The following is an 18,220-nucleotide window of genomic DNA, read 5'->3' on the forward strand; positions in this document are numbered from 1 at the left end:
CCCCCCATAGTTGCCCTCTGACTCTAGAACAAAATCCAATGGGCTGCAGAAGCACTCAGCTCCTCCTCTCCTCTGCTGGTGTTCCTGTGTTGCTGTTTTGGGTTCTTGCTCAGGAGCTGGGGGGTTCTTTTGTTTTGTGACAGCGGTTCCTGTGTGTCCTGTCACAGCCTGCTAATTCCTCTGTCTAAAAGCTTCTGAAATCCTTCACACCGTGCTCCTTCAGTTTATCCTTGCTTCTCAGGTGACCTCCTCTCAGTAAATTGTACTACAGCACAAGACTGATCCACTAAGGTTCTGTGTTAGAATAGTTAGTAAAATTTTAGTACACTGTCTTCCACGGCAGAGTGTTAAGTTTAGATAATCTAATATTTGAAATGGAAGACGTTACAGATGTTTTGGTCAAACCTTGTAAATAACGTTATGCCCACTCAGTATATCTTATGACACCTGTTAGCGTTCAAATATATTTTTTGAGATGACTCACAGCTACGTCCACATCAAATTTTAGCTCAATATCTATAAATACGACAAAGTTATAGCCATTTTTTTTGGTGTCACCTAAGGTTGATTAGCTCTGGCCAGCTTTAAATTGATTGATTTCAAAAGTCATTCAGTTGTAGGTGTAAAACCAATGTTTCCTTCTGAGTATCATAAAATATATCCAATGTCTCATGAGATATTTTCCTAACAGATATTTCACAACTACAGTAATTGCCAACTTTATGAGCAAAGATGTGTACAGTGTGTAGCACTTTATGTAGAATAGAATAGAAATAGAAACAGCCTTTACTGTCCCACAGATGGGAAATTCAGTGTAACAGCAACAGATGAAAAGATCACACAGAAAGTTCCTAAATGTTAAAAACAAAATATAAAGAAACAAGATAAACAATATCAATAATAATGTTCAATATGTATTGGAACATTGATAAGGACATTCTATTTACAATAAAGTCATGTACAATTATTCTCAGCTACACGATTTTAGCTCAACTTCGTAAATTTTACTTAAATATAGTTGTTTTTGTGTTTCCTATCATTGATTAGCTGCAGCCGCCATCTTGATTTCTTGACCTGTGATTACTTTTTGAAAGTTTTATCCACGTCTATCTTGTGCTCAGTGAAATATTTTAACAGTTAATGCTGAAATTTAACCAAAGCTGTTGCACATCTCACTTGGACTATGTGTTGTGAAATATTATAACCAAATGTTAGTCACAAATCAGTAAAATAAATTGAGTTAAAGTCATTTTGTGTGTCTTTGGGCTCATTTGGCTGCGGTGGCCATCTTGAATGAAAGTGAAACGGGTCAAATCTGAAGAAAGTTTCTCATTTGCAGTAATTAGTCGCTGATTAGATTAGAAAACACTCTATATGATTAACAGCCCTCTTCACCAAACTCAAATTCATCATTACCACTCCAACATGTGTTGTTTGACTCTCAACAGGTTCCCTCCCCACCAGCCATGCTGCAGTCGCACATCACCTTGGGTGTTCCCAAACTTGCCCGCTGGTCCCTCATTACCTAGACATACGGTGACAAACGGAGCAAAAGTGCTCAAAATGTTGATGCAATCAGGTTGAGAAAACATCTCCGGGGCTTCCATACAGCACGCCCCACCACCACCTTCCTCTCCACTCGCTCGCTTCTTCCTCACTTCTTACAGTCTCTGCCTCCCTCCGTTATAACAATACCACCACTGGGAAACTTCTCTGCTCTGTCTTAGTCATCACGGTGGCTCCATCACAACAGTTTGCGTACCTGCTTAAGTGTTACAAAAATTACCACCTCCCTTCAGGTGGAGTAATCAGGGGGGTGACGGGAGACAATTAATTAGGTCCATCTGCATCGCTGCCTTTTCATAATTAATGGGGCTCATTACTGAACTTAACCATTTCCACGTAAAGAGATAGTGTATGAGTGTACCCCCAAGAAATGGAAGGTTTTTTGTTGAATGTTTGTCACTTAACTAAACTTTATATTGACTGAGGTCAAATCTGTAAACTTCTCATAATCTCACGCTGAGTTTAAAAGGAGATTATGGTCAATTTTGATTGCAGTTCTGTGGAAAAGTTAAAAAAGAATATCTTACCTGTTGCAGATATATTTAAAGGACCTCGGTTTGGAGAAGGTTTTAGTCTGCGGACTGACAAGCTACTGTATTTTCTGGCGTATAAGTGGCAGTTTTTTGCATAGATTTGTCAGTCCTGCGACTTTTATGACGAAGCAAATTAAATAGGTTTTTTTCCATATCCATAACACAATTTTTGAGTGACTTCTTAAATTTCAAAGAACTGCAACAGGAAGTTCTCCCGTACACGCTCGCTTCACTCAGTTGTTGCAGGCAAAAGGACGCTGGAGAGTTAGCAGATCCGGCCACGATGGATGGATGGATGGATGGATGGATGGCAACGGGTGGCCCAGACGAAATTAATCTGTTTTGACCATTAAATAAACGCATAATAAACACGACGGGTCAGCAGTGATGCATAATAAATGCAACTTAAACGCCAAAGCGACTTATATATGTTTTTTCCTGATCATGATGCTTTTTTTGACCGATGCAACTTATAATCCAGAGCGACTTATACACCGGGAAATTTGGTAATGGCGAATCCAAATGTAACCGGTACTAAAGTGGATTGCTTATTAAATTAACTGAAATCTCACAGCGATTCATTTACATTGCATTAAATGTCACAAACCAGATTTTGATTTTGATTTTAAATTGAATTTTCTTGTTTTTCCTCATGCAAATAGCAGCAAATAGCAAAGAGAGAGAACAGTTTGTTCAACCTCAGGACACTTTTGTCAGAAACAATAAACTTTTTTGCTAAAATCGTAATTTAATCCAAAACCGACTGCAATATTAAAGATTTTTAAAATGTTTGCAAATTGTTATGAAATATGTGCGATTTAAATATTTAGATAATTATTCATATTCATCTAAAAAAATTCTTCTGGGTAGTTCTGTTGTTACCTGACAGTTCTGTTGACCTCAGCAGAAGTAAGGAGTACTTTCATGACGATTAATCCACACAAAGCAACCGGCTCAGACATCCCTGGGAAAGTGTTGAAAGAATGTGCCGATCAGCTCTGCGAGGTGTTGGCTGACATCTTTAACACCTCACTTACCCTGGAGACAGTTCCCACTTGCCTGAAGACCTCCACCATCATCCCAGTCCCAAAAAGCTCTACAGTGACTGGTCTGAATGATTGGCCAGTGGCCCTCACCCTGAAAGTCGCTAAGTGCTTCAAAAAACTGGTCATGACTCACATCAAAACAATCATCAACATCAACGAGGACCCTCATCAGTATGCATACCGCGAGAACCAATCAACAGAGGACGCCATCTCCTCTGTGGTCCACACTGCGCTCAACCACCTGGAACAGAAGGACTCATGTCCGTATGCTCTTTGTGGACTTCACATCTGCCATGATCCCACAAACCCTGATGAACTAACTATCCACACTAGGACTAAGCCCCTCCATTTGCAACTGGGTCCTAGACTTCTTAACAAACAGACCTCAGTCAGTGAGGATCCACAACTTCTCCTCCTCCACCATAACCCTCAGCACTGGCTCTCCTCAGGGATGAGTGCTGAGCCCCCTCCTGTTCATTCTGCTCACGTATGATTGTGCAGCTACCCATCCAGGCTGTCACATTGTAAAGTTTGCAGATGATACAGCGGTGGTGGGATGCATCACAAACAGTGATGAGTCCAGCTACAGGCAAGAGGTGGAACACCTGGAGAGCTGGTGCAAAGAAAATAACCTTCACATCAATGTGAAGAAGACAAAGGAGATGATTGTGGACTTCAGAAGGAACAAACACACTTATACCCCCCTGAACATAAGAGGATCTGCGGTGGAAGTGGTCTCCAGCTACAAGTACTTGGGTGTACACATGAATGACAACCTCAGCTGGAGCAACAACACCACCAGCCTGATCAAGAAAGCTCATCAGAGACTCTACTTCCTCAGACGGCTGAGGCGAGCTGGTCTGTGAAGCTCAGTCCTCACCTCCTTCTACAGGTGTGCAGTGGAGAGCATCCTGTGCTTCAACATCAACGTGTGGCATGGAGGCTGCACAGCTGCAGAAAGAAAAGCTTTGCAGAGAGTGGTGAAGGCTGCACAGAAGATGTTGGAGTCAGCCTCCCCACCATCACAGACATCTACACCTCCAGATGCAGGAAGAGAGCCACCTGCATCATGAAGGACCACACTCACCCAGCACACACTTTTTGCCCTGTTCCCCTCAGGAAGGAGGTTGAGGAGCATTAAGTGTAGAACCACTAGACTGAGGAACAGCTTCTACCCTGAGGCTGTTAGACTCATGAATCTCTAACCAGAATAATCACTGTGAAAAATCACATCATGTTGCTGCTGATCTGTTTCATGTTGCTGCTGATCTGATCCATGTTGATGTGTTCATGCGTGCTCATCTGCTCACACAGACTCATGTTCGTGCTGCTGTTCGATGTGATGTTTTTGTGTTATTAGTGCTTAGTGTATATTTATTAATGTTTTTCTTAGTTCATATCTTGGATCTTATTACAGTTTTTCTTTTACATTTTATTGTTGGATGTAACTGGGACTCCGTGCACATACTTTTGTTTCCCCACATGCACCACGGAGAGGTCATCTGTAGCAAGAGCTACTCGATCATTCCAGCTGGGGATTTTATGCATGCTTTGCTGTTTTTTTACATCTTGTCACAGCTCAAAATGCACTCAGCTTTACAAGGATGCAGTGGAAATGAAAATAAAAGGGGATTTTGAAGACTGACCCGAGGACGGCGTTCTGGTTGAGTTGCACAACCGTGGCTGAAAACTTGTCAGTGTACAAAACAAACAGGCAGCTGCATTTGTAATTTACTTTTAATGAAGATTTTCTGACAGATGAAGCAACAAATTGTTGCCTAATGATCAATGCAGCTTTATTACCTCTGTAGGGCAGTGTGAATATTTAAATATTAAAAATTAACCTTTAGTGTTCCAGAATGTATTCACCGGATTCATTTCTACTTCAATCTCCTTCTGACATCAAGTTACTCTAAAACAAACAGCACTGTGTGTTTTTTTTTTTTTTCACGACTGACAATTGCACGCTTTCTTAACTTGTTAAAAAATCTACATCTGTTCCTGTGAATACCTTTCTTTTCCTTCCTCATCCCTCCTTTCTCTCAGTCAGCTAATGAAGGCCTCGTAGCCCACCGTTATTAAAATTACGCACTTGCCTCTGATATTAATTGGCTCCATAATAAGGAATGCATCGGATTCATTATTTAATTGCAAGGGCACATTTGGAATACAGTTTCTGAAATGTATTTTTAATGAAAAACACTACATCCTGACCTAATCATATCAACCCTATTCTATCTAATTAAGGATGCAAAAAATCATTAGAGTTGCAAAATATTAGTTTCAGCTTTGTCGGGCTGCTCCTGTGCTCGCCTTCATGAATATATATATTTTTTTCTGTCAATGATAAATAGTTAATGAGGGAAAAGTGACAAAATTTGCATGTAGGCAAATTAGTCTAATAGGGATATGTCTTTGCTGAGTTAGGAAAGTGACCCTTTTGGTAGAAGAAACTGTTACAATAATTATAAAGTAATGGCAACGCCTATCTTATTTTGATGAAAAATTGTCTCGCTGAATAGTGTAAAAATGTTAAAATGCAATAACCCTAAATTTTCATCATGCCACGGAATGTGTTAGCATTTTATCAGTGTAATAACACCAAATTAGGTCCAATATGAAGGATGCTGTAATTGCTGCTTTGGAGGGAGATGTGCAGGAGTGCAACGGTGGAGAAAGAAGCCTTCAGCTGCTGGATCGGCTGTTCATTGATCAAAGGTTTACACTTTAGCTTTCATTGGTTTGTTTCACTGTGATAAAATGGAAAATCCTTCTTGATTCAAGGTAACACGTCAATCCCTGTGTAACTGCAGTCACCTGTTAGAACAAGGGCTACAATGTAGGAGAAAATGTGACTTTTGCTTTAAGTAAAAACAGTTTGGAGGAACATTTTTGTCAGGGAAAAGGGAGCTTGATAATTATTATTGCCTGTTGCTTAAAGATGAAAGTGGACAATAATGTTTTTAGGCTCGTCTTTGTGTGAATGCATGTGCCAGCTTATGTCTTTACGAAAAATATCCAATGAACATCAGTATCAATATCCCACTGAATAGATTATAATGAAGCTTTCATGTAAAATCACTGAATTGGCCTCCACGAATGATAAATAGTAAATAGAATATAGCACCTTTCTATCTTATCAAGACACTCAAAGCACTTTACACTACAACCTGTGCCTCGTTTACCCATTCATACAGCTCTCTACTAGATCTATACAAAGATTAATCAGTGCTTTCACATTCATACACCAATGGGACAAACATCGGAGACTGTGAGGGGTTCAGTGTCTTGCCCAGGGACACTTCAGCATGTGACTGCTGATGGATTCAAACTCCCACCTCGTGCATTGGAGGACGACTGCTCCAACCACTCAGCCACAGCTGCCCACGACTGATTAACTTTTGAAGCAAGTTCAACTTAAGAAGGTCATTAACAACTTACTTGATTTAGAAACACAAAAAATAAGTATCATTCTGTCAGTTTCACGAATATTGAGCTGACAATGTTGGGGAGGTAGCTGAGAGTCATCCCTGATGTATACTCTGAACGCTAACAGATTGCACAGTTTTGGCATTCATTGTTTGCATTAACTCCGTCTAATTTTCAGCAAAATATCTCCAGAACTAATGGACAGGTTTGTGATTACCTTTCAGTCAGTCCTATTCAAGTTAGCATGATTGCTAATTGACATTAAACTGGATTTAACTGTCAATTTTAGTGATGAGGTAAATTTTATTGGGAATTACAGAATTATCTTCAACAGATATTCTGGTAGCTAACCCATCTCCTGAGATATTGCAGGAAAGTGTGCATGGTCTCATTTTTTTTATAGCTTAACCAAAACAGCTAAAACTTTGTCATTTGTCCTCATAAAATGACTTTAGCTTGGAATGCTAGCATGGAGGGCTACGTGGAGAGTGATATGCATACCCTCAAGAATTTATCTTTTTCTCTGTCAAAGTATTCTGGTCATGCAACTTGGAATTGCCAATAACAAACTTGGACCAGTGGTGTCCAATCCTGGTCCTTGAGAGCCACTATCCTGCATGTTTTAGTTGTTTCCCTGCTCTTCAGCATGTCTTCAAATCAAATTCTGCAGAAGTCAGTGAGTAGCTCATGCATTGAAATCTGGTGTGTCAAAACAAAGACACTTCTGGAACATGCAGAATGGTGTTCCTAGATGACCAGGAATGAACACAACAGACTCAGGATGATTTCAACTGAAAAATCTGATGGCTTGCTTCAACTGAGGCTTTGAGAACTTGTTTTTCTTTTATCTTTATACTGTGTGAATGAAAAATGCATGTTTCAGTTGTAGAACATCATTTGGCTCACTCAAGCCTGTTGACGTCTTGTACATAGAAACTGGTACTTCTTCATTTTAGGTCTTGCCCCGACACCAGAAAAGACTGTTCTGGATGCTGCTTCCATATATTTTCACATGAGCCCAGAGACGAGCAGGGATGGTAATAAACATGAAGCATGACATGTGTGACCAAAATAATACATGAACGTATGCTGCAGTTTAATTCCTGCATTTTCTTCCCCCTGTCTAGAACTTACATTTTGAAAACTATAAAAACAATTGATCACCCATTGCCCTTTTCTATGACATCACCATTGACCTCTGCTGGACTGTTAAACATGAGATAGCCTTTTTATGATATTGTCTTCTTCTATTTTAGCTTTTCCCTCTTCAAGGGTCTCCACAGCGAGTCATCCTCCATCTCACTCTGTCCACACTCCAACCACCTCCATATCCTCTCTAACTGCATCCATATATCTTCTCTTTGGTTTTTGGCAGTCAGCTGCATTTCTAACATCCTTCTACCAATATACCCACTGTCCCCCCTCTGGTCATGTCCAAACCATCTCAGTCTGGCCTCTATTTATCTTCCAGTTGTTCAATCTGTGCTCATATGGTAATGTTCAAACAAAAACACTGTCAGACAAAGCATTTTCTCTTTTAGTGTTGATTGAGAAGTCTCTCTTCAGCGGAATATCTGTAGAAATCAGTTGTCACAGACTAATCGGGCAGCCTGCTAGTCTACCCTCTGTTTTTGGTAATTATCTCGCACTAATTAGAACAAAGCTAAAGACCTCTGAGATGAGTTCTCAGCTTTCTCACATGTAACTAAAGAAAATATAAATGATATCAACTGAGCCTATGATATGCATCCTCTTATAGACTGAATATGTGTTTCAGAGTGACCAGTGAGTTTTCCTTTAACGTTGCCTAATTTACAGTCAGTTTAGCAGCTTTGCACTATTATCCCCAGTGACAGACAACTCATTATTCTCAAACCAATCCAACAATTCATAGTGACTTTATAGATTATATATTTAGGAAAGCAACAGCATCCCCAATAGTTACAGTAGAAGCAGTAGAAGAGAGAAGAGACTAATGTGGTTATTCTACCTTACGCCTCTCCCCATTGAAGCCTCTCCACTGCTCTGCTTTCTTGACGATGTAGCTTAGTTCTTGATTTGACAGCTCCAGGTCTTGAGGCAGGAAGTGTGCACCCTCCTTGGCTGTGAGTCGCTGAAAGACGTCCAGCATGCGACCATCATTGTGGAATCTGTACGGTATGAGTACAAAGAAGAGGAAATAGAAGTATGAGTAAAGTCGTACCGAAATAGGGACTGTAGCGTTCAGAGGTCAAACGCTATATGAGGGACAGTCAGACTTATAGCTGTCCTTTGGTCAAAAATAATACCTGTATGTACATTTCTCTTTGTAAAACAGACAGACTGACTGGGTTTTGGTTAAAAAAAGTCTACTTTTATTGATTGAACAGCGCATATTTGCTGGGTGATGCTCTCTAAAGTATAATACATCAGACAAAATAGCAAACGGAATCAAACAAATTGGCCTATGAGTGGGAGGGATTTTTTTTTTTTTTTTTTACATGGGCTGGCTGCAGCAGTGTCCATGTTTGGCTGGATGTCTGTGTGGTTTTCCATCTGCTCATGTGGGCGTCAGATCCTGGGATGTTCTTCGGAGTTAATGCCGAGCTTTAAAGACTCAAGATGCAACGAGCGCGCATCTGTCTGGAAAGCTCGGTTTGAGTCACAAGAAAGTGTTGTGCAGCGCAGAAGGCGTATTGATTCCTACCTCCAGATGAGTGCACATAAGTAAAGTGTTATTTTTGTTTTGCCACACACGGGTTGCATGCAGCCAACCCCTAAAAAGAAACACCATGTCTGTAAACGAATACTTTGGCTGACCATCAAAACCAGCAGACCTTGTGCCCTTCCACAGAGATTCTAGTCAGTCAGAGGGTAATCAGCTCTCAAATAAAAACAACATCAAGGAGGCAAGGATTTACACAAGGAGCAGCTCCGGAGCTTTGAACCCTGCATTATTCCCCATCGCTCCTGGGAGAGGAATGTTTGTAGAATCTTGACCTCAGACACAGGAATAGCATGCGATCATTTTTATCCTACACTTGAATTTTGCTTCCCATTCATTTATGCAGTCGTTCTCTTGGAGGAATTCAGTCTTTGCATCTCTGTGTTTCAAAACAGATTAATTTCGAGTCTGTGAAAGATTCTTGAACTTGTTCTTATGTGAGGTTTGACCCGGATGGTAAAGCTCATATCTGTATGTTCTCCAGTGTAGGGGTCACCTTATCTTAACATATGGAATACATTTCACGGTCACAACGGAAGAAAGATAATGCAAATGGAACAAAACAGCATCATATAAAACATTTCTTCATCCGTTAATATTTGATATAAAATGGTCTTGATGTAATATTGAATATAAAAAAAAAAAATCCAGTCTTTTTGAAGGCATGGTGATGGATAGATTGTATTCTTATGTGAACATGAATTTTTGAAGATTTGACCCTAAATGAAAGTTCAAAACTTCAGTTTTGTTCCAACACCAGTGCAATTACACTCAAAATCCCCATGACACCATTTATCCTAGTGTTCACAAAGTTTAACAGATTGGAGGATGTATTGTTTTGAAAGAGATGAATAGACGCCACATTAAATGCAAGTAAAAAAATAAAAATAAAAGAAGCAACAGTCCATTTTATGTGTACACATGAAGCTGATTTTTTTTTCTAGAAGCAGGTTTATATCAGAAATCCTTATCTAGTAAGAAACTACCCAATAAAGCGATCAGCTCCAACTTATACCCTGTATCCATGTCAGCTGAAGGACTGAAGCCATTATTCATTCAACCTTTATTTAGACAGGTAAATCCCATTGAGCCTCGAGGACTCATTTACAAGAGAGACCTGATTTCAACAAAGAACGATGTCAACAATGGACAACAGTGGACAACGACATTATTCATGGTTTTTCTTTTAATATTTATCTATTTAGCTCAAGGCTCTGCAACCTGTGGTGCTGGGGCCACATGCAGCTCTTTGGTCCCACTTCTTCTTTTTAATAATAACTAATAAACTGATATTATTTACAGTATATTGACTATAAAAAATGTTGTTTTTTTTTTGTGGGGAGGGACATTGTGGTGCAGTTGGTAAAGCTAACACCCTTCAGAGCTAGATGGAAGGAAACATCCAAACATACAAAGCTCTCAACAACCTAGCTCCATTTTGTATTACAGATCTTATTGTTCCATACTTCCCCAACAGAGCACTTCACTCTCAGACTGCAGGTTTACTTGAGGTTCCTAGAGTTTCCAAAAGTAGAATGGGAGGAAGATCTTTCAGTTCTCAGGCTCCTCTCTTGTGAAACCAACTTCCAGTTTCTGTCCATGAGGCTGACACATTGTCTAGTTTTAAGACTGGGATTAATTTTTTATATAAATCCTATAGTTAGGGTCAGCTTGGGTTTCCCGAGCTACCCCTTAATTATGCTGCTGTAGGCTTAGACTACTGTAGGACAAGTTGACCACGTTTCCTCACGCTACTGCCGTCTTTACTTACTCTACCTATTTGTATTTGTAATTATTTTTATCTTTAACTTTTTTTTTTTGCCTTTTCTCCTATAGAAAGTTCACCTGGACCTGCCATTCTGTATTTGTCTGTGTCTCCTTCCTGTCCTCTCAAACCCAGCCAGTCGAAGCAGGTGGCTGCTCGTTCTGAGCCTGGTTCTGCTGGAGCTTTCTTCTTGTTGAAAATGAGTTTTTTCTTTCCACTGTCTCCTTTGTGCTTGCGCAGGATGGGAGACTGCGACGAAGTGAAGATTCAACACAATCTGCTGCTTCTGTAGTTAGAAAACTTTTACTAATTGGCTTTTTATGTAACATTTTGTACAGTGCCCTGAGACAACTTCTGTTGTGACTTAATTAAACTCATTTAAACTGTATTGGATGGATGGTTTTAAGTGGATTTTTTTAGACATTTTTTTTGCAGATATGACTCATTTCTGTAACATGCTAATGCTTATGCTAACAGTTTAAGAAAAACAAATTGTTGAGTTCACACTTGAAGTTATCCTCATCGTTAAATCCAGCTTCTCGCCACACACGGTGCTCTCAATGAAAAATTCAGCAGACACTTAAACCTTTTAATAAGTTTCGTGAAATCACTTCATTACATCAATATGGAGTTCTTTAAGAATATGGAAAGGGTTGCCTTTACTAATAACATACTAGAAGTTAAAGTAAATGAAGGTCACTACCTTTTTTACAAACTGGACTAAAGTTCATGTTCCCGCAGATAATTAGGATGCAATTATTTAGTTATTATAAAGTGTTTATTATTAATTTTCACTAAATATATAAGCATCATTCACAGGAGCTTGTATATGTCATTAATTAAATTGAGTCAATGTATTTATTTATTTGTGCTAACATAAATGTCAAAAATGTATTGCATAACATTAATTCTTTGATGGCATCTCTGTGGAAAATTAAAAACTGATTTATTTTATATGGATGTCATTTCCTTTTTAGTTGGATTTTTGTCTTATATGAATGACGTATTGTTTTTCCACTGTGTTTAACATATGTCTTAGTTTATATCTTAAATCTTATTGCTGTTTTACTTTGACGATTTATACTTTTGTTGGATGTAACTGTGTACACAATTTCATTCCACCTCTTGTACCACATGCAGTGCAAATGACAATAAAGAGCCTTGACCTTGGCCTTGACCTTGACTGTAGGCTTATGTTCTCGTGCTTTGCTATTTCCATTTTACAAATGTGCTCCATTTTTTCTTTAAAGAGTAACAATCAGTGTTAATCAGTCACTGATTACTGTTTTACTTCTCTGTGGCAAATAAGATTCATTAAAAAAAAATGGACCTTAAACAAGAAAAGACTCCTACCTTTATCATGTTTTGATCTTATTTATCCTCTTAAAGCTTAATTTAGTCGACTTCTTTTATTTCAAGGCGCAGCTATAAAGCAAAGCTTTCAAGTAAATGCTTCAACGTGGCTGACCTCAATCTACAAGAAATCAGGAGCTCACCATCTATTTATTTAGAGTATGAATGCTTATTACCATATATGCAGTGAATTTCTGTATGTATGAAATGTGCAGTGAAGCCAACCATGAACAATCTTCAGTCTAATCACATAATGTAAAAGGGGGTTATATGTTCACGCTGCACCAAAACACATCTGTTTGGAAATGGTACATTTTCTGACTAGTTGCAGTGGATGGTGTGTTAAAGGAGTGTGCTTGGATGCATAGCTTTGATGCACGGTATCATCGAGAACAAATGAAATGTGCTGGATCAATATTTGCCTAAATGTTCTCTTTTTTCTTTCTGTGTGTGTTTGCAGAGAAAGAAAGTGAAAGCTGAATGAGGTGGTTTAAATTTGGCGTGAGGCGGACAGACTGTTGTGAACCAGCAGCAGGCTGGTGGGGATCAGAGTGTTTTGAAAAGGGTCATCCTGTTATATGGCCTACAGCAACAATCTACATGACCTCAAATAAACCAGAGTTAAACTTTGCTGCTATAACGGATTGATGTGGAATTCTGTAAGCGCACAAACGGTGATAAACAAAGCTGATGGTAATAGAATCCGGGGAAAAAACGCCACTTTATAACCGACTTCACTCTCGAAGACTGGGAATGTTCAGGTGCGGATGGTTTCGACACATTTCCAGTTGTTGATATTCATGTATGAAATTCACCGGGGGAGATTTTCTGCTGCAGAGGCGCTCACGAGGTCAAAATAAGAAAGCGAAACAGGGTCTGGGTATAAAATTGGTGGATCAGACTCCTTTCTGACTGGGTTTCTGTAGAAATTAGTATCCCCTGTGTTTGAAGGTGTCCAGTGGTGTAGTCTATGCAATAGAAGGTATATGGAGCATACCCACTAGAAAAGTTTAAGAATTTCAGTATGTCCACTTAAAAGTGCCCAATGATAGATGACATGTCATTAGGCACGTGTCACTGATACGATAAACAAAAGTTAAACGCTTCCGTAACAATAATCTAGAGGTTGAAATGGTGTAGGGGCAGGGCAGCTGACTCAGTACCAGAAGGTCCTGGGTTCAATCCCCGGTCATTGCACATCTCGTGTTGTCTCTGAGCAGGACGCCCTATCCCCAGTTGCTTCCTGGCCACTTTCCATAGCTGCCCACTGCTCCACCTGATGGTGGATGAGTTAAAAGCAAAGAGACAATTTTGCCATTATATGAGAATATACAATTATGACAATACATAACACATTATTATTATTATTATTATCTATTAGTATGCAGCGCTTGTTTTTTACATTCGCTTATCCAGCAAATTATTGTATTGTACTTAATACTTGAACATGTTTTGCTTTGATACTGTTTTAAAAATTCTATATGTTTTTAATACAAAGCCAACTGTTGTACGTTTGTTGTTCATTTATTCAAATATAAGCATCAGAGAAATTTGGAAATGTTCATTATGCTTGAAAATCAAAATAAATTGATGATTACATTGTACTAACCAGTGTACTTTGGTTTTTAAGCGCAGTATACGGACCGACCGTGGTAAAGTTAGTTTTCCATTGGACGTTGGATATTCACGCTCAGTGGCTTCAACGGTGTCCAACGTCCAATGGAAAACTAACTTTACCACAGTTTACCCACTACAAAAATATAAACTACACCACTGAAGGAATCCATAATATCAACAGGTGAGTGGGAAGCGACGTAAGGGTCAGCAGAAGCAGCAGCTGTTAGCAGCATAAAAACTTCATGAACTACAGGAGGTGTCTTCAGAGGTCCAGAAAGTCAAGGTGTGGAACATTTCTTCATCAGCTGTTCTTCTAGAAATTTTTATTTTCCATTATGTGCATTTGTGTGACGCTTACAATAAAGACCAGTAGAAAACATGCATTCAGAGATACAGTAAGTGGTTTGATGATGGTAAGTCAATGGGTTTTTATTCTCTAGACCTGACCTTGATTTCTGCATGAAGACATTGATCTTATTTTGATTCTTTGAACAGATTAATTCAAGGATTCAAGTTTTTTTTTTATTGTCATTCACATCACAAGTGGTACATGAGGTGGAACGAAAACGAAACTATGGACATAGGGTCCCAGTTACATCCAGCAGAAATACAAATTGTAGAGAAAACAGTAGTAAGATCCAAGACATGAACTAAGAAATTCAATAAACTAATAATACAAAACAATGCGCCAAACAACAGCAGCACAAGCATGAGTCTGTGTGAGCAGATGAGGACGAATGAACACAGCAACATGAAATAAATCAGCAGCATGAGATCAGCATCATGGATAGTCAGCAGCACATATCAATAACCAACAGCCTCAGGGTAGAAGCTGTTCCTCAGTCTAGTGGTTCTACACTCAACCTTCTGCGTGAGCGGAGCGGGGCAAAAAGTGTGTGTGCTGGGTGAGTGGGGTCCTTCATGATGCAGGTGGCCCTCTTCCTGCATCTGGAGGTGTAGATGTCTGTGATGGTGGGGAGGCTGACTCCAACAGACATGTGCAGCCTCCATGCCACACATTGATACTGGAGCACAGGATGCTCTCCACTGCACACCTGTAGAAGGAGGTGACGACTGAGCTTCCCAGTCCAGCTCACCCCAGCCACCTAATGTAGTTTGACTTTGAAAAACACATTTTCCATCCATTAAATAAACCATTTTTTGTTGTTGTTTACATTACCAGGTCGGGAAGTTTGGGGCATCTTTTTCAGGAGTAGGGAAATTAGATCAATTACTCCAGTTTGAATTAAAATATACTTTTTTTTTTACTACTATTTACTATGAGATGAAATAGGAGAGACAACAGTCTGACTGAAAGACACTGAAATTTAACCGTGCATGGACATGTCAATTTGACAAAGATGCTCCGTGCCTATGCGGTGACAGGGTGATGTGACGGAGTTGTATCAAGTTTAAAAGCTGTCGTGGATCTTTGGGCTTCATGCAACTCTTATGCCTTGTCCCCTGTGTGTCTCACCTGAGCAGGTAAACAGCAAGTATGGTGACAGAAAGCAGGAAGTGGACCGAGTAAAGGAACAGAGTGATGATGACTCCTGCAGCGCCCGACTGGTCGACTCGATAAAAGTGCCAGTAAAGCTTGGCTGCGTCTCCCACTGGTGTGTCGGGGGTGTAGGCGAGACGCTGAAGAGACATTTTGAAAAATGACACCAAACGGACAGATTTGTACCCTAAAGCAGCTTTAGTGTCACAGAGCAAGACTGGACATCTACAATACGAGAAAAAAACTAGTTTCTGAAAGAGATCATATGTTTCGTAGATTGTACATCATAAAAGGCGTAATAACTAGTTCAGACTCTTGTTTATGAGAAGGGCAAATTAGGTCAATCGTTGTTCAAGGTTTGTTTTGAATATTACATCATAAAAAAATAATATTACTAACTGAGAAATTCAAGCCCTCTGCCAAAAAAAGACACCCCTCCAACCTAGCACAATCTCTACCCGCCCCCTTCCTTTTTTGTAATTTAAAGTCACTTTGCCAAGATAAAGTGAACTCCTATTTAAAGTGCACAAGCGTCCAAGTTATTTTTAAGTGACTTACCCCGAGGACGGCGTCCACAGCAAAGACCGCCAGGGGGTCGAGGACTGTCCACACTCCCTGAGCCGTGATAAAATTTGACATGAAGGAAGGGAGTGAGGCAAATATCAGTTGACAGCCCCATCTGATCAGAACCAGCAGGAACGTTACTGCGTTCAAGGTCAGGGGACCCACCGTCACCATCGCCAGCTCCTCTCGGGTGTGGAGCAAAGAGCTCTGGTAGACGAGGTCCACGGTGTGCGCGTGGAAGTGGAATCTAGAGGCAGAATAGTGTCGATAAACGAATGATCGTGACAGTGATTGTAATTCACACACTGCGGTTGATTCAGTCAGTTTTAATTAGCCAATTGGAATCGTATTGGCTTTATCAAGGAGATTCTGTTCAAAAAATGACATTTACAGACACATTTGTGACACAAAACACAGCTTTCCAAACTTCCCTGTTGTATCTCAGTCATTTACATCAAGCCTCATGAGCTTCTTAATCTTCCCATCAGTCAGGAGGAGGCAGAGCGGCGGTGGCCGCGGACAGGTCCAGTTTTTCTCATTACTTTCCATTTGATTTGCTCCGAGAGTCGAGCATCTCTCAGATTCTGTTCATTAATCTGACTGCAAAGATCCAGTGGTGCTTTACTCGAAGCGAATCCTCCGACAAATTTAAATCTTAAAGCGTCATTTTAGAGCTCAGAGGATCCTTCGCAGGGCGGTCACAGACATGACGGTGTGGCACGTTGCCGTCCAGAAAACTTGAAGGACGTGTAAAACATTCAATCGTTGTGATTTGCAGTTTATAGCCGATGTTTCTAATCAAAATGACAGAGAACTTTACCACTTGGCTGGCATCTCTGACTGTATTGTTCTCCCTCTAACTCTGTTTACATTGCTATAAACAAATGGCTTGAAATTGCTGGCAACAAAACATTACTGTTTACTCATTTATTACAAATCAGGCGACTTCTGGTTATAAATTATGTGTATATGTGGCTATTTCTTTATCAAAGATGATACACAAATACAACAAATTCTACAGAAAGAGTGAAAATGTGTGTATATTGACTGTTATAGTTTTAAGATGACAGTGTTTTACAGTCTGTATCCACTGGACAGTCAACACCTGAATTTATCAAAAACTTTATTCTGGAAAATTGCTGCGCTTGTTGTTATGTGTCAGATGGCAACATGTTTTTAATCCCTGGGGATGTTTGTGACATAGATTTTAAAGCGAACCATCTCACTTTAACGATAAATGGGATTCTTCAAGGTCAAGTTCTGAAACTGGTACCAAACACGCATATCTGGACACCATGGAGTCTAAACCTCAGCAGCACTGAGGATCTTAAAGATGTCCTTTATGCTTTGATCTCTCTCCCATTCTCGAAACAAAATATTGGGAAAAATAAAAGCAATTTAGGACAAAAATACATGTTTGGACACTCAATTCACTCCTTTTGTTGTAGCAATACAACTATACGTCCCAAACGAACCTAAAGTTGGTCAAACATTACAAAAAGTGTGACTTTTTATTGCTGTGTCTTCATCGACTTGGTGGGGTATTCGGTAGTTATTAGTCCCTTGCTACTTTGCAGTCGTCTTTCGCAGACTTGCTCTTTCGCGGTTTTTCAAAGTAAGATTGAACACGAGAAAATAAATAAATAAACTGTACAGGACCCTTCATTGTCAACTTTAATATTATGTGATTGGGACAGTACTGGATACTGTAAAAAGTTAACAAAAAAATAAAATACTTGAGACAGGCGCCGCCATTTTGTAGTTTTCTCTCAATAAGCCTACACTGTATCTCCGCTCTTAACGCGTACATTTCCCAGAAGCCCTGTTGCCTTCTGCTGAATACTGAAAGGAAAGTTTTGATTGATTGGAAAAAAAAAATGGTGCTTATTACTGTACAGTGACTTTGGCGCCCAGCAGATTCAGAGAGCCACACGGAACCCACCGGGAACAGGACAAGAACCGGAGCAGAACCAGACCTTCAGACCCATTGGCAAGTCCAAGAGCTGGTAGCCGGCCTAAGAGGACTTCTGAGCGGGGGAGGTGTTGCAGAAGGTCCAGCTACTCTCTGGAGCGCACAATGACCATTTTATCTCTTTATTGGACCACCAGTCCCGTGCCGGCCACCCGAAGCCCCCCCCCCCC

General features: G+C 39.9%; 1 protein-coding gene across 1 annotated transcript in view; it reads right to left on the reverse strand.

Moving 5' to 3' along the window:
• Positions 1-18,220, reverse strand: part of ofcc1 (orofacial cleft 1 candidate 1) — a 163,393-nt gene that overhangs the window by 89,324 nt on the left and 55,849 nt on the right. The window contains 3 exon segments of the mRNA XM_037694000.1: positions 8,565-8,724; positions 15,491-15,654; positions 16,073-16,325. Coding sequence (XP_037549928.1) covers positions 8,565-8,724; positions 15,491-15,654; positions 16,073-16,325 — 577 coding nt within the window.

This window comes from Nematolebias whitei, chromosome 20, assembly GCF_014905685.2.
Source record: "Nematolebias whitei isolate Nwh7 chromosome 20, NemWhi1, whole genome shotgun sequence".
Taxonomy (NCBI): domain Eukaryota; kingdom Metazoa; phylum Chordata; class Actinopteri; order Cyprinodontiformes; family Rivulidae; genus Nematolebias; species Nematolebias whitei.